At 36.4% G+C, this 23,006-nt stretch overlaps 4 protein-coding genes and 1 long non-coding RNA gene across 7 annotated transcripts; all 5 read left to right on the top strand.

The window, feature by feature from the left end:
• Window positions 1-31: 31 nt before the first annotated feature.
• On the top strand, window positions 32-3,271 carry LOC141905740 (ADP-ribosylation factor-like protein 15). Of its 2 annotated transcripts, none has more exons than XM_074794740.1 (6): window positions 32-58; window positions 573-649; window positions 816-960; window positions 1,279-1,338; window positions 1,793-2,001; window positions 2,105-3,271. In XM_074794740.1, exons 2-6 carry the CDS (start codon window positions 596-598, stop codon window positions 2,258-2,260), a joined length of 624 nt encoding a protein of 207 aa, XP_074650841.1. In that variant the 5' UTR covers window positions 32-58; window positions 573-595; the 3' UTR covers window positions 2,261-3,271. The 2 variants fall into 2 exon arrangements, with proteins under 2 accessions (XP_074650841.1, XP_074650842.1); XM_074794741.1 differs by having other exon boundaries at window positions 54-100.
• Window positions 3,272-4,972: 1,701 nt separating this feature from the next.
• Window positions 4,973-7,775, top strand: LOC141906198 (uncharacterized). The gene is made up of 3 exons (XM_074795438.1): window positions 4,973-5,110; window positions 5,234-5,294; window positions 5,504-7,775. Exons 2-3 carry the CDS (start codon window positions 5,243-5,245, stop codon window positions 7,285-7,287), a joined length of 1,836 nt encoding a protein of 611 aa, XP_074651539.1. The 5' UTR covers window positions 4,973-5,110; window positions 5,234-5,242; the 3' UTR covers window positions 7,288-7,775.
• A 999-nt stretch (window positions 7,776-8,774) lies between these two features.
• LOC141904908 (uncharacterized) lies at window positions 8,775-11,909 on the top strand. The gene is made up of 3 exons (XR_012619220.1): window positions 8,775-8,855; window positions 11,524-11,640; window positions 11,797-11,909. It is a non-coding gene; the product is annotated as an uncharacterized LOC141904908 (long non-coding RNA).
• Window positions 11,910-12,751: 842 nt separating this feature from the next.
• On the top strand, window positions 12,752-16,225 carry LOC141906157 (uncharacterized). Of its 2 annotated transcripts, XM_074795375.1 has the most exons (12): window positions 12,752-13,104; window positions 13,217-13,269; window positions 13,377-13,447; window positions 13,548-13,636; window positions 13,742-13,816; window positions 13,983-14,052; window positions 14,128-14,241; window positions 14,633-14,701; window positions 15,139-15,180; window positions 15,283-15,324; window positions 15,571-15,612; window positions 15,715-16,225. In XM_074795375.1, exons 1-12 carry the CDS (start codon window positions 13,076-13,078, stop codon window positions 15,805-15,807), a joined length of 789 nt encoding a protein of 262 aa, XP_074651476.1. In that variant the 5' UTR covers window positions 12,752-13,075; the 3' UTR covers window positions 15,808-16,225. The 2 variants fall into 2 exon arrangements, with proteins under 2 accessions (XP_074651476.1, XP_074651477.1); XM_074795376.1 differs by lacking the exon at window positions 15,139-15,180.
• A 1,869-nt stretch (window positions 16,226-18,094) lies between these two features.
• LOC141905353 (KRAB-A domain-containing protein 2-like) lies at window positions 18,095-22,660 on the top strand. Its single transcript, XM_074794195.1, has 14 exons — window positions 18,095-18,107; window positions 18,658-18,785; window positions 18,883-18,957; window positions 19,038-19,142; window positions 19,211-19,354; window positions 19,424-19,820; window positions 19,900-19,988; window positions 20,066-20,104; window positions 20,569-20,601; window positions 20,902-20,931; window positions 21,044-21,327; window positions 21,406-21,660; window positions 22,514-22,571; window positions 22,625-22,660. The coding sequence occupies exons 1-14, from the start codon at window positions 18,095-18,097 to the stop codon at window positions 22,658-22,660; spliced, it is 1,686 nt and encodes a 561-aa protein (XP_074650296.1).
• Window positions 22,661-23,006: the final 346 nt, after the last annotated feature.

The following is a 23,006-nucleotide window of genomic DNA, read 5'->3' as shown; positions in this document are numbered from 1 at the left end:
CAACGAAATGCGGATTTGGACTCAATTGTGGATTACCCGGAAGTGTCAGAAAAGAAATGTATGTAGGTTTTGGGGCCCGTATATTTATCCTTATTACAAAGTAAGGAGAGGCTGGAAGGTCGTATATGCGATATTTACATTTCTACCTATATGGCTGGTTTTAAAAGTGCTCGACTTTTCCCCTCGCTCATTTTTAAGGCGAATTAACCACGAAATGCTGTTTGACTTTGGTATAGAGATTATCGTTTTAGTAGTCTGCGTATATTTCGTTCGATGACAATGATTTTGACATTGACAGGGATTCATCGTTTATCAAACGATTCTTTTGGTATCATCAAATTTACTACATGTCCGGAGTCTCCAAGACCATGTTCTGCAGTTGAAAGGATTTTAAACGATCTAATATTTTAAAGTTTTATTTAAGCCTGTAACATCTTTTGTCAAAAATGAGAAGAAAAGGGCTTCTAAATCAGTGATAGTGTGGAGCGGCAGTTGAACTGAAGCTTGGATCTCGGCGTATCCTCTGTGTCTCACCTGGTTGATTTATCATTTTATTTGTCTTAATATTTCAGCGATTGACGAATGAATCGCAATAATGTGCGATTCATTGAGACTCGCTTGTGCTGTATGTAGAATCGGTTTATATTCAGTAAGTATTATCTACAACAATATCTATTGAAACATTGAAGACGATTCCGATTTCAAATTTGATGATCAAACAAACATCTAGGAAAATGTGAAGAGTTGATAAGCGACTGAGGGCCCATTGGCCAGAAAAATGTCGGAAGCCTCAAATGTCAAATGAATGATTTCAGGTTTTTCGGCGAATTTGTTGCTCAAAAGCGGAAGTGATAAAACCTGAATATAATCCGATTTGTATCGGTTTAACTAAATCAGGTAAAACTACTGTGTTAGCGTTAATCAGTGGTGAGAAAGCTACTGATGTCGAACCAACAGTCGGTAAGTTCATCATTTCTCATTCGAATACAAATGATAATTTAGGTCTCTTTTGATTACTTGGAGTTATTGATTTTTTCAAGAAATAGATGGTAGGGCAAGGGGAAAAATAGAAAAGTAAAAGAGAATTTAGTAATGGGCATATTTAAGAACAACGTCTTATAATTTTGGCAGTGAAGAGAGTATGGCAGTTTATTGGGGGGTTACCTTCCAATAAACATTTATATTCTTGATTGAATGCATTGTTTGATTTCGATTTAACTATCTATATTTTGTTTTTACCAAGTATTTGATATAATATGTTTGTTTGTGAAATTTCAGGATTCAGTATCAAAGCAATTCTTTTTGATGATTGTATACTAAATGTCAAAGAAATCGGAGGTCAGTATTGAATGATAAATCATTTCATTGCACTGTATTTTAAAGCAATCTAATCTGCATTCCTCTTCAAATCTGGTCTAATTCATTCACAATCACATTTTTGTGGTTTGGGCTATGGGCTGTGTGTGAAGTATGTACTGGTACGCAAAATTTGCCGGTTTTCAAATCCAATGCAGGTTTTCAAATCCTAGCCCAGTCCCCCCAGCGGACTGGGAAATTGGAAAAACTTTTCGGCATCTTTCTTCAGCAATTTTCCTTTATCAACCAGTCACCACTAAGATATTGGCATCCCTGTAATATAATGGTATTTTCCCAATTTCCATTATGGAAAATCGAAAAATCACCCATGAAAAAACATTTTAAATTCATGTATCCTTTTGGAAATTGTACAAACACTACCAATACTCGAGACCGAGAAACTCTGTAACCGAGATTGCTTGATGTATTTTCACAGGTGCTGCGAACATTCGTCCGTATTGGCGTCATTATTATAAAGGTGCTCACGGTGTTATATTCATTATCGATGCATCGAGTAATGAAGAAGAATTCTCTACTGCTAAAAATGAATTAGAGAAAGCTCTCAGAGATCCTGCACTCGGTGAATTACCGTGCCTTATCTTAGCGACACACAGTGATGTGAATAGTGCTAGGTCTGAAACTGAGGTATGTATTCATAGTGTTGGATCTGGTTCAAAGTTCAATTTGAGTTTGAGTTCGATTTTCAAATAATCGAATATTTCCTGATCTGAATTTGTTTGTTTTTCAGCTAAAGGAATTGTTGGATGTAGATGATTTATTCGAAAATCGACCGTATATTTTTGGTTTGGGTTCTATAAACGACGTCGATACCATTCGAACTCTATTCATTCAGTTCAATCAGAGTCTTCATAAACGTTATTCACGTGGAAATACAGCTGATTAATACAATCATAGTCTACTTAAACTAATCAAAGCATGTCTCATCGGTTTAGCCCTTCCTATTTACAGCGTTTGTGTTTCATGTAGAGCTTTCAGAATACTTTGTATTTATAGTAACATATCATTGTTTGTAGATTACATGTGTAATTGTAGTAAGTTTCATTGTGCAGATGTTCCCTTTCACTGCTGACACTTTCATACCCTAAAATGCTGTAGGAATAATCTTAAAATTTTGGAAAATTCCACCCCCGATGCGTTGTATAACTGGCATACCAGTTTTTTGCGTCTACCTGGCAGTGCAGTGTATTGTTAGTTGCTAATATGTACGATGTTTGACCGGTGTTGCCGTCTTTCATTAGAGATTCTAACTTGTTAATGATTAATAGTTGCATGGATACACCACACCACGGGGTAGGCGCATACAAAGTGTATGGATTATACTCTGCATAACCAAGCAAGCACACTGAAAGAGTTTTTGATTTTATGATGGTAGAAATCTACTAACTCATTTCAGCTTCATATAATGAATTAATAATGATAGAATCCCCTTAGTAGAATCTGCGTCATAAAGAATGTTGTAGTTACTGGTGCCTGTATCATAGCTTTTCTCTATATTTGTTCATTTTAAAAGGTCAGACTCTTCAAAGTAGATATATCACGTAATCGGTCATTAATATTGACACTATACTTGTACATGTAAACTACATTGAAGTTGCGGTAATGAAGCATTCCTGTGTGTTAAGAAGATATGAACTTGTGCCTGAGAAATAATATGTGTAAAAACTAATTTTTGTGACATAAGCTTACATATTGTTTATTGTAAACTAAATGTTTAATCCAAACCTATATGAGACATTATTTTTAGAATATCTATAATGATTTATGAATTCAATGGAGGAATGTATGTATTTCTCATCATTATCTGATTGACTTTGAACAGTTGAAAACATTTAAAATGGATATCAGTTGAAATGTTTATTTTGTATACCTATTTTTATGCTGTTGTTGTACTACCTATTTAGACCCGTAGTTTTTTTTTGTACAAAAATAAAAAACCTATTATTAGATTTTAAACATACTGTATTTCTCATTTTTCAATTATTTGATTATGAAAGGCGTGGCCACGGATTTAATGCACCGTGGAGTTTGTGTACCCGTATATGTTTCAGTATTGTGGGATTTAAACAATCGTTTCTTGTATGCGGGTAATCACTAGCATACCATAGTAGGAATCGATCTTCTATCGGATTACAATGCAATAAAATACAACATAATACAACAGTTCATTACTCTGAACAAGTATGGTATGTATAAAGGATGAAATGCTTCATGAATAAAAAATTTGAAAATTAAAACATGGAAATCAACAATACGTATATATATATATATATAATTTAACATGAGATAAATACAATTGCATAAAAAAAGGAGATGGAGCAGAATGGGTGATCTGAAAATATACAATCAGAAATATAGAAACTTTTCAACGTACTAAAGGGCACATCGAAATTAACAATGCACGCAGTAATCAACAAGTTTACATCCTGATAGAAAACACTCATCTACCTATATTTTTATCGTTAAGCTCCGCCGTTCTCATTCAGTCTGTTCTCATTACAAGTTAAATTTGTTCCATAACCAAAATTGACATTGGCAATTGACCTCCCTCCCCTCTCAAAACACCATTTTTAAGATTTTTACATTTTTCACCATACACATGGCAAGCCCATACCCAGAGGTAAACGCGCCAAAAGATGAGGAATTGTGTTCAGCATGCTGAGTCGTTCTTAACCATCATATCCGTCGTCAGTTCAAGTTCGTCGGCTAATGCGCACGATGTCCCGCTTACACCTAACCATTTTATTTTAGACAGTCTGGTGAAAAACGCGCTAGAATCAGTGAATTCATCAGACTAGTTTTATTAAAGTCACTTTAATCGTAGATGTCGGTGGAGAAAGGTACTACAAGAGTTAATGAGCTGGTCAAAAGTGTAGCTTTTCATGCAAAACTCTTGGAAAAGTGCAGAAGTGAGTTGATTTAGTCGGGCGTTTACTCCTAGGGGGCGGTGGCCATTCTGTTCTTTTACGGATCCACTCAGAGATAGTCAGGTGCGCGTGTTAATGACTACAGGGTGGAAAACCCACGTTTAACGATTTAAAGTTTGTTTAATCATGGAGTTCCAAGATATAATCGAATCTGTGAAAGGAGCTTGATAATGCATGTACAATGTAGTAGCTGATGATTGGAGACCTTGACTTGCATTTGAATTTCTAGCACACCATCAGCTTGATATATTTGTGTATCATGTGTACGGGCAGGCCGTGGGCTCGTAATTTCAACATGGTTTGAATTGTTTTAAATCTTAAACATTCTCTGGGAGAGGTCACCCAAACCCCCCGCAATGAATTCACGCCTGCGGTGCTGGCGAGGCATGGATACAGAAGCCCGAGTGCCCTTACAATTTGATGGAACACCCTCAAGAAAGGACCCTGGATCTACCCCTGCAAAAATATCTGTACATTTGGCACATCTCCCGTAAGTTTTAACTGAATCTGTCAAGGGATATTTTTTATTGGCAGAATGTAGATTGATATCCAGCTAAGCTATGCTGTCTCGTTTAAAGATAAACATAATTAAAAATACCACTGAAGATGATGACCTCATTTAACGGTGGTATTCAATCAGCAACGTAGGCTACATATAAATAAACGAGTGGAGGAAAATCGAATAAGTTAAAAAATCAAAGGAACAGACACGTTATCAAACGCTACATCGATTTTATATAACTTTTGGTGTTCAGTGTTCGACGCTTTCCCCACATCGCAAGGGAGTTACTGCAGTTAAAAAACAATAAGTAAGTTTTGCTCCATCGTTACTACAAACAAATAATTTGTCTCACAGCAGAACTGCAGAATCTAAATGCAAATATATAGGTCTAGAAGTTCTCTGCTCATATTAGAAATTATTGGATTTTCAGATTTTAAAGATGAAGGTCCCCCTACTTATTGTAGTAGTGACGGCGTATACAGTAGTCGCAGGTAATTTGCTTTTTACTTTTTTTTAAATATCAAATGTGTGGCAAATGCGACGATATAGTGCATTTAAATATGAATATTCGTAGGAGAATCTAAGTTTCCTTCAGTGAGATAGACATCAAAGCTACGATCTATGATAGTACTGACCTACGTACCTGTTTGAAGGGTTGGAAAACAACAGTTATGTTAAGATAATTGTTTGGATTTTGTAGGGCCACTTGACCGCGACTTCGCACTGGCCGTTGACGAAGCGAAGAGGATCCTTTCTGAATTAGATGGTCAATCAAAGTTACAAGTCAGGAAGGTTGATCAGGAGAATGAATCCAAGTCAAAACTACAGGCCTCGGCTAACGATGAAGATGTCCAAGACGTATTAGCTCTTCTTAGAAATAAATTCCGCCATAAGCAACAAAAGCAGACAGAAGAAAGTGAAACAAAGAGAAAGGCAGATAGCGAGGAAGAACCAAAGTCAAAATTACAGGCCTCGGCTAACGATGAAGATGTCCAAGATGCATTAGCTCTACTCAGAAATAAATTCCGCCATAAGCAACAAAAGCAGACAGAAGAAAGTGAAACAAAGAGAAAGGCAGATAGCGAGGAAGAACCAAAGTCAAAATTACAGGCCTCGGCTAACGATGAAGATGTTCAAGATGCATTAGCTCTTCTTAGAAATAAATTCCGCCATAAGCAACAACAGCAGAGAGAAGAAAGTGAAACAAAGAGAAAGGCGGATAGTGAGGAAGAACCGAAGTCAAAACTACAGGCCTCGGCTAACGATGAAGATGTCCAAGATGCATTAGCTCTTCTCAGAAATAAATTCCGCCATAAGCAACAACAGCAGAGAGAAGAAAGTGAAACAAAGAGAAAGGCGGATAGTGAGGAAGAACCGAAGTCAAAATTACAGGCCTCGGCTAACGATGAAGATGTCCAAGATGCATTAGCTCTTCTCAGAAATAAATTCCGCCATAAGCAGACAGAAGAAAGTGAAACAAAGAGAAAGGCGGATAGCGAGGAAGAACCAAAGTCAAAATTACAGGCCTCGGCTAACGATGAAGATGTCCAAGATGCATTAGCTCTTCTTAGAAATAAATTCCGCCATAAGCAACAAAAGCAGAGAGAAGAAAGTGAAACAAAGAGAAAGGCAGATGGTGAGGAAGAACCAAAGTCAAAATTACAGGCCTCGGCTAACGATGAAGATGTCCAAGATGCATTAGCTCTTCTTAGAAATAAATTCCGCCATAAGCAACAAAAGCAGAGAGAAGAAAGTGAAACAAAGAGAAAGGCAGATGGTGAGGAAGAACCAAAGTCAAAATTACAGGCCTCGGCTAACGATGAAGACGTCCAAGATGCATTAGCTCTTCTTAGAAATAAATTCCGCCATAAGCAACAAAAGCAGACAGAAGAAAATGAAACAAAGAGAAAGGCGGATAGCGAGGAAGAACCAAAGTCAAAATTACAGGCCTCGGCTAACGATGAAGATGTCCAAGATGCATTAGCTCTTCTTAGAAATAAATTCCGCCATAAGCAACAAAAGCAGAGAGAAGAAAGTGAAACAAAGAGAAAGGCAGATGGTGAGGAAGAACCAAAGTCAAAATTACAGGCCTCGGCTAACGATGAAGACGTCCAAGATGCATTAGCTCTTCTTAGAAATAAATTCCGCCATAAGCAACAAAAGCAGACAGAAGAAAGTGAAACAAAGAGAAAGGCGGATAGCGAGGAAGAACCAAAGTCAAAATTACAGGCCTCGGCTAACGATGAAGATGTCCAAGATGCATTAGCTCTTCTTAGAAATAAATTCCGCCATAAGCAACAAAAGCAGAGAGAAGAAAGTGAAACAAAAAGAAAGGCAGATGGTGAGGAAGAACCGAAGTCAAAATTACAGGCCTCGGCTAACGATGAAGATGTCCAAGATGCATTAGCTCTTCTCAGAAACAAATTCCGCAATAAGCAACAAAATCAAAAAGAAGGACAAGAAACAAAAGAGAAAGACAGATAGGAAGAACAGAATCAAAACTACAGGTATCGGTAACGATGAAGATGTCCATAACATAAGCTCTTCTCAGAAAAAGATTTTTCGAAATGAATTAGAATTACGAGCATAAATCGTTGAGATAATTGCTCGTAGATTAGAAATAGCAAAGAATAACCTGTTGACTATAGCTATAAATATCTATAACCGTATATAGTCACTTCATTCTAAATACTTATTCCATTCTTCAAAATGTTGTTTCGAAAGCATTGAATAAAATGAAACCAACGCATGAAGAATGAATATAGAAATGTGCACTTGTTTCATAATAATGATGATAAATAGAATAGAATTTATAAAGCGCAATTTTCCATGCAAACAAAGTTCAAACGCGCTTCTTCAGGGCGCGTCTTTGCTTTCCAAGATCTTGCAATATCATCCAATGAATGCGCATGGCAAAAATATCATTTAATCTTATTGATTCACGTATTTGTAGTAGTTTATTAGTTTCCAATAAAAACCAATGTTATAATTCACCTTGACTGAATATTCACTTAAGTCGCAAGAATCCCGAAGTAGATGTCTCAGTCAGTATATATCCAGCCAATCCCAAAATTTGACGGTCCGTACGTTTTATTGGAAATGGTAGCGTTCGTTGTGAAATCGGAGTATAATCAGACTGATTATTCCAAGGTGAAATATATGATATAAAACAGCTTCATCATACACATTATCATCACCCGTGTGAAGCTGGCTACCGGTTCCCGGTTCCCGATTCGGCTCCCGATTCAAAATGGTTTTGAATCGGGAACCGGGAGCCATTTTCACAGGGGTCTTATCATCTGGTTGTGAATGGGGTCGTTTCTCGGTTTAAAGTGTCCAGGACCCCGCAGGTGAACACAGTTCATAATGCCTTTAACCTGACTCGGCGCAAATTAAAAGCGAATGCTCCATAGGTTTGATTCAAGTCCAGGTGATAATGATGGATATTGTGTGAATGTTTGATGAATTTGTTCTGCTAATTATGAGAATTGCAGAATTTCCTAATTCGAGTCCGCCGTGCAGGTCGTATTAGTTCCATATTCACCGTCGATGCAATTCCTGGAGGCAGCACCTAGCGATCAAGAATAATGTTCCTACTGTGGCATGCTACTATTAAAGACTGATTGCCTCTTCAATTCCGCGCCACCTGTGTTATGCGCCAAGTGGGAATATCGTGCCAAGTAAGAATTATCGGCGGAAGTGCATGCCAGAGTAAGAATCAAAATGCAAACAACATCCTATACTGAAACGTTGGCAATAGTAGGAGGCGCCACGGATACTTGCGCCAAGTTGGAATAACTTTTTCGACAAGTTTCGACTCAGTGATTTAAGTTTTTTTCAGTTTTCAACATACAATATGATGTTCTTAGGTTCTACTGCTTGGGCATATTCTAAGAGGCCTTCAAAATACACTCGTGGTCTTGCTAATTATGGGCAGTCTTGTTATATGAACAGCGTTATTCAATCGGTTAAGTGTGTAGCAGAACATTTCAAACTGTTCTCTAAAAAGTCCGCAGAAAGCCAGAATTCAATGGAGCTTTTCAATAGATGTCGTAAGTATATATAAAGCCCATTTTGAAGGCTTTAAAGAATGGAAGTGGATATTTTGCCAATAATGCAGCATTATTTTAGTAAACCAAGTGGCTATTCGTACAGACACGTACGAATAATTCCGTAGGCTATTCGTACGCGCCCGTATGAATAATTCCGTAGGCTATTCGTACGCACCCGTACGGATTACTGTGGAATTATTCGTACGGTCAGGCTAGTCAAAACATTCGGCTGACTGTCAGTGAGCTCAGTGGTCTAGTGGTATGATGCTGTGCTAGTTATTTACTGGCCCAGGTTCGAGTCTCGCTTGATCCACTCTATTGTTCTCTAACTATATTCTCCACACTTTCCTTGAATGGCGGGCGTTTATCGGCCAATCAGCGACAGTTATTAGCGTACAGATCCTTCACCCAGCACTGGCAGTGGTTGTCTCCACCAGTGATCTCCGTCGCTCTACGATCCTAGTGTAACCAATCCTGTGGTAGGCCTACATCAGACACTAAGATTCTTGGTGAAACAGATCCTAGTTCCGTATGAATAGCCTCCAGAGTAATCCGTACGGGTCCGTACGAGTAGCCACAGCGATATGCTATTTTGCCATTGCCCAATGGCTATGAAATGTAACAATAAAATCGTGCCGGTTAGGGTGAGGTTTAGCCACTTAAGTGTCCGTTATTACCCATAGAGTTTTGGTAAAGGTGAGGCTGTAGTGAAAAATTACGGGTAGTTGTCAGTGAGCCCAGTGGTCTAGTCTAGTGGAAAGACGTTAGGCCAGTAATCTGGTGGTCCGGGTTCGAATCCCACTCTAGTCTATGCTCTTATTTTGTCTAGGCTAACTCTGTTCTCCAAACTTTCCTATGCAGCCGCAATTAGTCATTCAGAACGCGCCATTGGCAAAATAGTGTTAAGAGGAATAATACCGCATTGGCAAAATATTGGCTGCCTTTCTTATTATTAGACTATGTCATTTTTCCAATGACTTGTTTTGATTGCCTAATTGATGCTGCGCAAATGCAAAACTTTGAAAATTCAAGAAAATTTGAACAGATTTAGAGAAAATAGAGCGGGATTCGAACCCGGACCAGTGTATATATCCTCTAAATATAAATATAAAATACGTTCTTGCAATCTGGCTGTAAGTTTTCAATTCATATAGCATTCAACGTATCGTATCTCAACCTTACCCTAACCCTTTCATCTCTCTAAGTGTAAAACGGACCCTTAAACTAACCCTAACTCCCTGGGCCCGGTTTTACATACAGGGATTAAGCCTCTAATTTGGGTTAGTTGCCCAATTCGAATAAAAATTTTTAGGTTAATTTTCGATGCCCATTTCAAAAATGCAAATTAAGATATTTATCATATATCACCTACACATTTTTAGATTTAGGGCCTATTGAAAATCTCATTGGAGAAAGAATTGCAAAGAAAATACGGAACGATCGATTATACAATTTCATTGTACAACCAAAAAATCCTACGATATTTATGAATGAAACCTTGTTCATGTTATAGGACTAATGCATTATGGGCAACTAATTCAGAATTATCTGAGATAATTTGAATTGGTTAATTTTTCGCTAATTTGCGTTAGTGAAACAGATTTAATCATCAAATGATCTATGCCTAATTCGAAGAATTTTTGATTATCACCTTCGAATTCGAAGTTAACTGGCGTTCGTGAAACGACCACCGGTATTCAGACTAACTATAGATACCATATAGCCTATGCTATTATGATATATCTAACTGAAATATTTATCATCATCTATATATATTATTTTAAGTATCGCTACTTTTCAGCTGCACCAAAATATACGGCCCCGTGACTTGACTTGGATGTCATTTGGGGCAGAGCCCTGTGAATATCAATGCCTGAGGAATAGCCTAATGCATATCGGTTCAATTTTAGTCAAGTTACCTAGGCATATTTTTACCACAATTGCAAAATTGTCACCACTTTGCAAAATTGTAGCTCATGATGAGTTCTATGATTGGATATATAGGCCTAATCATCATCATCAAATTTCGGTGAGGAGCCATAATTTGACTTTATGCTTAGCCCATATAAAGGATGGGTACCGGTATATATGTTATCCTATGTGTATGACAACCTCCCTCTCCTGACTTGACGCGATGGAACTGAGCGCAGGAATACCAGCCAATTAGAGACCGAATGATCATAGTACAAATTTTGATTGCTACATTAGTGTCATTTGTATCATGTCACAAATATTTACCGGTAATTTCAAGTAGTTTCAAACGCAAACCAAACGTCCAGCATTGCAGTTGACTGGACTAAAGATCTAGAAACGAAATTGGTAGAATTACGTAGTGAGCGGCCATCTTTATATGATGTCGCTTACACATTGTATTCAAAACAGAATCAGAAAGATAAAAGTCTTAACGAAACTGCTTTTCAACTGGAAATATATTTCGCAATTCAAAATAATTTAAATCTATCCTCAAAATGCTCATGACCATGTGATCCAGTGCAGTTGCCAGTAATCGGAACTGGACAAAAGCAGGGAAGCAACTGGGAGGATCTCATATCCCGCTAATCAGCCTCAAGCCAGCCTTAAGGGTGGGATGATAGTTAATTTGTCTAATCGTCTCACAGCCAAGCATTCCTATTGTTCATAGAATTGACACATAACATCTTTGATTTAGAGGTAAAGCAGGATAATTTCACCCAGACACTGGAGGATCTGTGTCTAGTTCTGCGAAGTACATCAGCAAATATTAGTCATGTAGTGAATCCTAGTGCCATGAAATGTCTTTTGCCTAGTAAGTATTTACTTTGATCATAATTTCTCATTATACTGCAATTTTTAGTCCTTTGAAATAAAATATCTCTAATTCATAAACTAGATTAGTTGTGTAATTTGAGAATTAAAGTGTTTTTGACCTAATGTTTATATTTCAATTTCCTTTTCCTGACAGAATAATGGCAAAATGGTTGGTATATTATATAATCTTCCTATTTGTTTTTCATCAATTTTCTTTGCTTCACATTGTCTATGTAAATACTCTACACATATAGGCTTCATCTCAGGGTATTAAGTATTAAGTAATCCACATGATTATGTCTCATTACAATGCAAATGCTTTTTAACCCACTTGGGACTTAAATCCTAGCGGGCCTAATTTGTTCACTTTTCATTCATTGTTTGTAGACAGGCCCCAGTAATTTGTGGAAAATTGAACTGTAATTGATGCTTCAATGGTTTGTTTTGATATTAGGTTAATAGCTACTTTAGATGCATCTGGAGCCAAAAACTGGCCTGATCAAATTCCAGATGGCTGGCTGGGAAATCTTGAATATGCTTCAATGAAGTTCCTTGATATTTTGACAAAAAAAGGTCACTTGTGCCCTGAATTCTGAGACCTGTAGCTTCCTAATGGTAGTGATTATGGTTTGCCATTATAATGTGTTGAAATTCGTGCTGGGTGAGTTTCAAGGTACATAATTCGTTTCTGAGTATGATCACCAGGCGAATAACGGAATAATGTGGTATTTGATTATTTTCAGATTGTCAAGCATTTCGCCAGTAGGCGTGGTGTCCTAGTTGTGTGGTTGCACCAAAAGTCTTTTTTTCACCTTATTGCAGCGATTTAGGAAAACATTTTATGTGCCTATCTCAGGAAAAGTGATCAGATGGGCTTATACTAGGAATAGCCTGTATCAAACACTTTTGATATGATATTTAATTATAGTATGATTTCTTGCCAAACCAATGACAGTCACATAGGCGTTATTTTCTTGGAAATTCCATAGGTATCCCCTAATTTTGAGTAGGGTCTTAAATGACTAGAGCCTCATTGCCACTTGCTTCTGTATCTGAAGACTTTGAGGTGACCACAATGACCAGTGCAAATTGAATATTTCACTCCTATTTCATCTGTTTTCTGTTTTATATATGTTGCTTCGCTTCATGACTTTTATGCTATTCATGTATGTTATACACTACTATGATCAAAATATGTAGGTGATGTCTCGAGGAATGAGACCCTTGCCTATCTGTTCTATAATGAAGAGCTGGATGGTTTGGTGTTCATACACAACCGTGGTGAACTGGAAAAAAATGTGGTTTTGCTTCTTTCTCACTTCTTTCTTCAACTTTCCTTTACTGAACCAAACTGATTTTCACCCCATTTTATCTTAGATATAGGGCTCTACTCAAGACGTCAGTGTGATGCCCATGAGTTCTTCATTCGTTGGATGAGTAAAATTGAAGATGAAAATTCAAGGTAAACAAAATGAATGAAGCAACGAGCGAATGAACGAATGCAATTATGTTTATACTTATCAAAAAATTGAGGCTAGATAGATGATGAATATAATGTGTGTTTATTTTTTCAGTTCTGATTTTAAACAGATTGTTAAGTTTTTCCATGGTTCTCTTCAAACAAAAGGTATTTTAAGTAGCAAAGCTTTTCAAGCAATGATTCATTCATTTTTACTACACTTAATTTTCACATCAGTAAGCCCTGTTTGAATATTTTATGACTTTCTCTTTCAGTCATCTGTAGATCCTGTTCTACTGAATCAACACAAACTGATGGATTCACAAACCTCAGTCTATCACTTGGGGTGTGTAGCTGTGTTTTTGGTCCCTTAAACCGCTGAATATTTCTATATGTTTCCTATAAATAGTTCCTATATGACATTTGAGATTTTCTTTGTATTTCAGAAGGATAAAGGAAAAGGAGTCACAACCCTTGTCTCGTTACTTAATTCATATTTTTGTAGTGAGGAACTGGATGACTATGAGTGTTCCCAGTGAGTTTGTTATGTTTATTTCATGTAGTGATCATAAGTACTGATTCCATATTTATAGGTATTATCTTTTAGCTATGATTTCATTTCCATCGTTTTTCATTGAAGTTGCAAATTAAAGGTTGCAAGGAAATCTACTAAACCTTTGAAGGCTCCTGAATGTTTAGCTATTCAAATTAACAGGTAAATACTTAATCTGTCAATTTGCTTAAACTGCTTTTGTGTAACTGAAAACACATTTTTTGAGGCACCCTGTAGAATGGTATTTTACGCATGGCATACGGTATGAACAGTATCTCTAGAATTGATTGGTGGAGTTATAACTAATAGACTGTCTTGTCCTTTTAAGATTCAGTAAGACATTGGAAAAAAGAAATGATTTTGTGAGATTTGATGAAGTTCTTAGCTTCCACAACGAGGTATGCTCATTTACTGAAGATATTCTAGTTTTTTAGGAATACTGCACATAAATAACACTGTCACATATTTTTCAGAATTTTAAACTTTGCAGTGTTGTGGTTCATCAAGGCTCTTCTTTGGAAGGAGGACATTATATATCTTTTGTTTGCGATATTGATGGTAAATGGTTTGAAACAAATGACAGTAAGGTACTGTAAATCCATTGATCATTTGCAACCAGGAATATTTTATCATTTATTGATTATTCATCAGACACCTGGCAGCTATGTCTTGAACATGAGTCAGATAACTAAGGCGAATCACCATTCTGACGCAGCACCTAATTCTTTAATCTGGTTCATGCCCATTCTGTCACATTATATAACAAAAACCAATGCAAAATGTGCAATTACAGGCAAAAGTGACTCAAAAGTTTTATTATCATAAAATAATCGCTGCGGACAAACCCTTTGGAACCACAGGAGCTCTATATGAAAAACAAGCATACATCCTGTATATTTTTGTCATAATATCAAATGAGGACAGAGAAGTTAGTTCCGTTCATTTGCACAATATAACGTAACTTAATCTTTATTTTAGGTATTGAGAGCCAATAAGGATTGGGTCCTATCCCAGAATGCTTACATGCTATTTTATATAAAAGTACCAGTATGTGTTCTTTCTTATTTTGTCATATAATATTCAACTTTATGTAGTTAACCCTTAACTTGCTGCAGGCTACTGAGTCGACACACTGGGAATCTGCCGTAGGCAACTGTAGTCAATAGCCCGGCCTATCTCGCATTAAAAGATTGTTTTTATGTCACAAGCGCCTCGCAGCGCGTTGAGCCTCTTAAGACATGGCAACTGCCTATACTCGTGAATCCGAACCTGGAAGTGATTTCACTTTTCGCGCTGGGCCCCCAAAAATGACCCCACCCAGTGTACCCCCTCTTTCAAAAATCGGAAGTTTAATTTCATCAACATGCAAATGATCTTGCTGCCAGAAGGTTAAGGGTTCAACTCGCCAGTAATGCACGATACAACGGTAATTAGGATTTAGGATGTAATATATATTTTTAATGAGTCTAAATATTATTTTTCAGACAAGGACAACGGCAGATAATTCACACCAACCCGATCCTCAGGTATGTGAAACATTTTACACGTTGATTTTTCTAAAAATGTGTCATTACTTGGAATTTAGGATGCAGTATATATTTTTAATGAGTCTAAATATTATTTTTCAGACAAGGACAACGGCAGATAATTCACACCAACCCGATCCTCAGGTATGTGAAACATTTTACACGTTGATTTTTCTAAAAATGTGTCATTACTTGGAATTTAGGATGCAGTATATATTTGTAATGAGTCTAAATATTATTTTTCAGACAAGGACTACGGCACATAATTCACACCAACCCGATCCTCAGGTATGTGAAACATTTTACACGTTGATTTTTCTAAAAATGTGTCATTACTTGGAATTTAGGATGCAGTATATATTTGTAATGAGTCTAAATATTATTTTTCAGACAAGGACTACGGCACATAATTCACACCAACCCGATCCTCAGGTATGTGAAACATTTTACACGTTGATTTTTCTAAAAATGTGTCATTACTTGGAATTTAGGATGCAGTATATATTTGTAATGAGTCTAAATATTATTTTTCAGACAAGGACTACAGCAGATAATTCACACCAACCCGACCCTCAGGTATGTGAAACATTTTACACGTCGCCCAGCCGCCCCTGTATGTGTTTATGAGTTGTAGGTTTAGATGTTGTATTTTGGGTGTCGGAAAATGGTCGGTTTCATGTGGAGATCAGTGTGACTTGTTTGAATCTTGAATCTTGCAATGGAGTCTGATCATTTTCACACCTTTAGATTATTGTATCGCTATGAAATTGTATGTGATGGCTAAGGATTAGAATGTTATTACCGGGTACGTATATTTCTAATTATTCCATCCATCTGGGGCCCAGTTTCACAAAAAGGATTAAAGCCAAAATTGATCAAAAAAAGATAAACTGAATTAATGAAGAAATTAAATCGATTTAAGAGTTAAAACTTTTTGTGGAACTTGGCGGCCCATTTTACTCTACTTTATTAGTGCGAGGATGTAGTGTATCATGCTAAATTTCAGTAGGCTAGGCCTACTTGTATCCAGTCATGTGCAATATGTACATAGGATTATTAAACTAAGATGAATGTATAGTTCTCTACTCATTTATGAATTTTATTCTTTTTTATTCGCATATTTTATTTGTAAAATTGTAAAATGAACAAGTTAACTATGAAATAATAATCGATATATGTTAAGTTTATAATTCTTTTCGTTTTCACTGTCAGGAGAGGAGGAAGCCAATGCCTAACGAGAGAAATCCCAGAATAGAATCAGCCCAAAATGAAAAGTTCTATAGCAAAGTGGTATATATTTTGAGCAACATATATGCTAAATACTATTAGCCATCATCAGATTATACCGATGTATATAGAATTTTACTCAAGAACTTAACATTTTTGGCTGAATCTATTGTGGGATTTCTCTCATTATTCATATTGTTTATCTTTCAAGACTAAGTCTCTTTTGATTTGCTTATTTTATGTGTGAGACCATAGTAAGTGAGGGCAAGTCAAAGAGGCTGGTTGCAGTAGTGATGTGCTGGAGGCATTTGGAATGACACTACACCTCTGAGGACCAGAGAAGTAGGAGCCGGTGTTTGGATGACTGATCTCATATCTTGTCAAGGACCCTGACTTGATTGAGTACCTGGCAGACACTCGTCCTGATTGGTCAAGTGACTTCATTTAGATAATGTAGTCACCTGGGAAAGATTTCGCACTCATCTCGGACACTAGTTTACCCCTTTTAGACCTTTTATTCCTGGAGTCGGCCATTATTCATTCATCAACCTTCAGAGGATGACATTTTCCCTTTTCACTACCACTCCCCGGGACTGTTTGACGATGGCGGACCCTTGTAGATAGCCACGCCCTGACGAAGAAGCCTTTAGATTCTGGCGCATAGGATTTCGTTGATATTTTGGACATGCTACATTGGCTTCACTGGCACCATAGGGACAATCACTATATGTGCGTACATATAGATATGTCAGCGGCTGATCCAGGGGTTTGCGCAGAGGGCACGTGCACCCCCCTAAGGACATTGCTCTTTTTTTAGAGTCTGAACCTTTTCGTGAGAAAGAAGAAAGAGCATGTGAAAAATCCCTGAAAATGTGTTGGCCTAAGCATTGTTGTCATTTACCGATGCTTTTATCTGCAGTCCTCTAGTTCATGGAGTTTCATCGATGTTCATTGCTGCATTTGGTTGAATGACTGGACTGGTTCCAGACGTACTCTGATTGCGCACCTAGTTTTTAAAGATTATAGCCCTTGATTTTTTTCCTCTTACACTCGCTTGTGTGCATCCATATTGAACTCACTTGTGTGCATCCATATTTGAATGTAGTTTATAGTTTTGTCAACCCTCTACATTTTATATTTGATAGGCCTCAAACAGTCGCACTAAAGCTTCTGTGTCATGTGATCACATGCCAGATGATGATAAGTATGTTTTGAGAAATGACGTTTCCACTGAGACATGCTCATTAGAAAACTAGAATTTCATTCCATGTTAATGATAGATTTTCAGATACAAATCCTATAGATCATTCAGAGAAAGCACATGACTCTGCTAAGAAAGCATCATCTAAGTAAGTCTATCTATGAAACTTATTATATTCTAAAAGGTTTTTCAGGAAAAATTTCAACAGGTCTTGATAGTCTTAATGTTTAATAATTGACTGCATTATCGTAGGATACATCTCCTTGCTCGGAATTGTGGTCTTTTGTTCTCTCCCCACCACGGATAGTTTGATATTAAATTTAATATTTTCCCTTTATATTGGTACGTATGCATATTTTGTTAACCCAATCAATTGCACATTGGTAGCCCATGATATGGTATGGTTATGTTGAGTTAGAAGGCGATGGCTTCTGCTATATGTTAACCATGGAATATTATGGTATATATGCTCAATTGATTGGCACTATGGCATTTAAAAGTCAGTGTCATTCATCTATTGCTGTATTTGTTCATCAGGGGGTGTTGAATATTGAAATTTTGGCTGTCAAATATTTTTCGAAGTTGTCAGTTCAACTAGTTTAACCAAGAAAACTTTATTGATTAAAAAAAGAGCACAATTGGTACAAAATATTATTCAATGCCCACAAATGCTGGTGGTTAAACCTAAGATTCGCTTTATGGTTCAGTTTGTTTTAGGATACAAAATTGTTCATTTTATTACGTAAGATACTTGAGACTAAAAGCTGGCCAATTTATTCGCTACAATAAATTTTCATTCATTTTATAACAGAATTACAGATGATGTGAAAAGATCTGATGTGAAAAAAAGAGGTAAGCTAAGATAGCATGGGTTATTCAGATACATTCTCACCTTTGTTTTATAAAATACCTTTGTTTTATAAAATCAGAAATGATTTCCTGGTGGGAATGAATCTTTTTCCTTACTGCTAGGCCACAAATTAAAATGATTGGTTTCATAAGGCATTAGGCCTATGTATGAATGTGAATAGAGGTGTTTCATTTTTTAGCCAAAAATAGCTCGGTTATGGATAAAGAATATCTGGATGTTGTCAAACAGTTTCTTGAAAACCCAATGCATCCAGATGTTAAGAATTATTTTCCCAACAGCCAAAGCTTAGCCAAATTCCGACATCAGGTAAATGTTCTCGTTGTGAATGCTTGACGACTTGTATCACTACAATTTTCTCATAATAGAACTGATTTATGAAGTGATGCTTCGTCTTATTTTGCAGGTCAAAACCAAAGGTTTTACTTTAAAAGAGGAGGAAAACGGTGATAAGAATGTAGTTGCACCATGCAAAAGTGATGTACGTATCTTACATGGAAAATATCATTTTATTGCAGTATGTACAGAAGTTATTCATTTGCTCCAAATGGGTTGTTTCAGGTTTCAAGGAAACTCAGAGTTATCCCTTTGGAAGATTTTGATCAAATCATATTATCCTGTCACGAGGCTATTGGGCATGGTGGAGAGAATGCTACATTTAAAAAGGTAAAATTATTCCCTGAGGTTTTAGTTAATCATATCTTTAATCACTTATTCAAAAGATCAACTTTCAGGTTCAAGAAAACTACTTCGGTGTCATTCGAATTCATGTAAGGAATACCTTGAAAAAATGCAAAGTGTGCACACTGAAATCATCGCAAACTGGCAGAGCCCCAGTCATTCCGATCATTAGCCAAAATGTATTCGAAAGAATTCAGGTAAGACATAACTTTTATTTAAGGTCTGAGTACTATTATCGTTAATTCATACATGTATATTCATTTCAGGTTGACTTGATTGATATGCAACGTCAAGAAACAGAAGGTTATCGCTTCATATTGCATGCTATTGACCATGCCTCCAAATTTCATTTTCTGTGGCCCTTGAAGGGAAAATTTGCGACTGATGTGAAAGATGCTCTCAGGATCCTATTCAGTTTTACTGGGCTACCCAAAATTCTTCAATGTGATAATGGAGGTGAATTTTCTGACCGGGAACTGGGTGATCTTCTGTCTGAATGGCCCTCCAGCTGTAAAATTGTCCATGGTAGACCTCGTCATCCCCAGAGCCAGGGCTTAGTAGAACGGGGTCATCGTATCGTGGCTGATAAAATTGCCTCATTCAAAGCGTCTTTCACTGGAAAAGGAGAATTTCCATGGCATCATTATTTACCACGAATTATGTGTAAGTAAAATTGAACACGATATCTTGATTAATTCATAATATGCTTCCCCTATATGCTCAATGTTTTTTGCTTCTTTAGATATGATCAACACTACGTATTCCACACGAATAAAATGTACCCCCTATGAATGTGTGTATGGGCAAAAACCCCCAAATATTGCACTTCAGGTAAAATTTGTAGTTACTTCAGCAAATGGTATTTATATCATTATTCAGTCCTTATAAGAAATTGTATTTGATTTCAGTCAAATGAACATAATGACGAAGAGGAGGGCAATGCAGAAGTATGTACTAATACTCACTAAAATCTATTTTAGGGCAGGGCTGTAGGAACCGGGGAGCCATGCCCCCCCCCCATTTTCTGACTCTTGCCTATGACTTCCTACATGCCTAGGGTAGGTCTCCATAGTACCTAGTGGCAGAAATGGTGAAACTGTGAGCTTATATCATTCCTAATTTCAACCAGGAAGTACTCAGAATGTACCTAAATGATATAATTTTTCAAAATTTTATGACCATTTAGTGCTTTGTGCCTGCTACGCCGTCATTATGGGCCACAATTCGTTCCTATGGCCCTGTAGGGTGTAGTAAGAAATTAAGTTTCAAATACAGTAGTATCACAAAAGTCAAAATACCTTTCAAAATTAATCAACATCTTGTAAACAGAGCCAGGCTGTAGATATTATCTTAATGCATGTTTTTTTTATAATACTTACCAAGTATCAGTAATCCATATTCTTTTTCATAGGCCATAACAATTCAGAGTGATGAAGATATTACGGTGTGTACATGCTTGATTGATTATCTTGTGTATATATTCGATTTAATTTTAAATACAAATATGTCTATCTCATCTCCTGCAGAATAAGGCTCATTGAAATCTTGTCCTGAGAAAAGATAACTGCCAACTTGCATTTTATAAAGGGATACTTACAGTATTTCATTAATGTAAACTTTGTGGCATTTCTAAGAGATGTATATTTAAAAAATTGACAATTTTTCAAGTGTCAGAAAATCGACATTTATTGCAAGTGCAGTGTTTACCAATTTTCATATCTGTATATCACTCAACTTTTTTCAGATGGAACCAAATGCCTCAACCACTTCGCAAGTAAGCCTTTTTAACAATGCACAAAACTTGTCACTTTGCTATAACCTAAACTCTACTTACTACATTTGGCCTTATTTTAAGCTGGCTAACCAATGCACCACTTCCATTCTAGGGATTTGATTTTAGTGAGCTGCCAATAAAGAGAGTTAAGGTTGCTAATGAGCTAGCAACTAAGGAAGCTCACCAAAAAATTAGGATGGCTGCTAACCTTGCCTCCTTAAAAGGCGCAAAAAGGATGTTGAAAAGGGGATACAAAGAACAACTAATATTCAAAGTTGGGGATTTTGTAACGGTGAAAATTCCTGAGCAAGACCGCCACAAAATAGATCTACGTAGACTCCCTGGTGTGGTAGTCCAAGTGAAAAAGTTTAAGAATGGAAACTTTTATATAATACGGTTTGTCAGATAATTTCATAAATCGTAAAGCAAAGTCTTAACAGCTCTATTCTTTATTCTGTTAATCCTCATTTTTAGAACCAAGTACGGAGTCTTAGATGTTGCCTTGCGAGCAGATGTGCTACAACGGTTTGTTGGGGAATTTGATATTCCTGTCGCTGGGTGGGGATCAGTTCCCAAATTGCCGATAAGAACAGCTGCGATGGCAATGTCACACTCTTTGAAACCAGCTAGCCGATGCCACTGCAAAGCAAATTGCTCGACTTTAAGATGTCTGTGTAAGAAGAGGGGTGTAATTTGTACAGCTAGTTGCCACTCAGGAAAGTCATGCGAGTAAGTTTACATTGCATTCTCCATCTTATTCATATTTTATATAGTATGTCTTATTGGTCATTCGATGTGATTTTCGCTTTCAATCATCTAAAGAAGAATTACATGTATTTGATATCAATCTGTGATTTTTAGAAATAATCATGTTATGAACAAAAATACAGAACAGTTAAACGTAAGTAATTGGTTATATTTTACAAACATATAACGTACTAATATAGTCAATGGTGTTTATGAAAGCTACCTACAGATTATTATTGAATAAGTTTATGATAAGTTTGAGACACTAGTGTATAATAAGCAAACGTTTGTTAACCAGTTAATAAGACAAACAGAAAAGTCTTTGATGTGATCTGTAACTAAATACAAATATCCTGTACATAGAACTTGAAATATGTTGATGATTAAATGTGAGATATTAGCATTATATTTGAAGATTTTTTTAATGCAACCATTTCAAATCCCTATAATATACTTGATAATGTTCCCTATAATATTAGTACCTTTACACATTTTGTAAAACACAATCAGAAAACGTAAAATTGTAGCCCATGACTTATTCTATGTTTGTGGTGAGTTTCGCGGACATTGGTTTCTATACATATTTACCAGGGGCATTGAATATTGAAATTGTCGGGTTGCAATGCATTTCACTAAGTGGGTATGGTGTCACTGGACCCCTGGTTCATTTTCATTTGCCTACAGTGTCAGTCCCTTGCGGTTCATGATTCGGATTCATCGGAAACAAGTTTTGAAATGCTGTAAGTTTTTGGCCAGGAAAATATCTTACTTTATTTATCCTAATCATGGAACATTTAAAGTTGATAGTTAAATTGATGATTTTTCACCATTTTAGGGATGACTTAACTGTACCCGAAGAGATCAGACATTGTGTTGATCAAATCGTCAATGAGGTAAAGTTTTTAATTGTTTCTGTTTTTATTAGTGTATGTGTTCTACACTTCAGATCCATATGAAAGAATGTTTGAAATATGGCGCTTAACAATCAATTTTATCATTCATTCTTGTGTCAAATTAATAATAGGAATTGAATTTAATACATTTAGTCATTATAGACATATTACTTTTGCTGTTCCTATCAAAGTTTTGCTGAATGCTTTTTGCACTGTAACATATTAATGTGAATCATCATTATTATTATTATCAAAGGAGTATTTTGAGATGATTTGCATTTGAACATGATCTTCGTTTGATTCTTTCTTTTTTATGCAGTATCAGCTTGATGAGTTAAATATGAATGAATCGTAAGTTGATGCATGCCATAAATGTATCAACAACTTTGAAACTAATTTACACATATATTTCCATTTCATTTTTTACCAGTGTAT

The sequence above is a fragment of the Tubulanus polymorphus genome, chromosome 5 (assembly GCF_964204645.1).
Source record: "Tubulanus polymorphus chromosome 5, tnTubPoly1.2, whole genome shotgun sequence".
In the NCBI taxonomy this organism is placed as follows: domain Eukaryota; kingdom Metazoa; phylum Nemertea; class Palaeonemertea; order Tubulaniformes; family Tubulanidae; genus Tubulanus; species Tubulanus polymorphus.
Note: the sequence above shows the minus strand (reverse complement) of the source record. Positions and strands in the feature narration are given on the sequence as shown.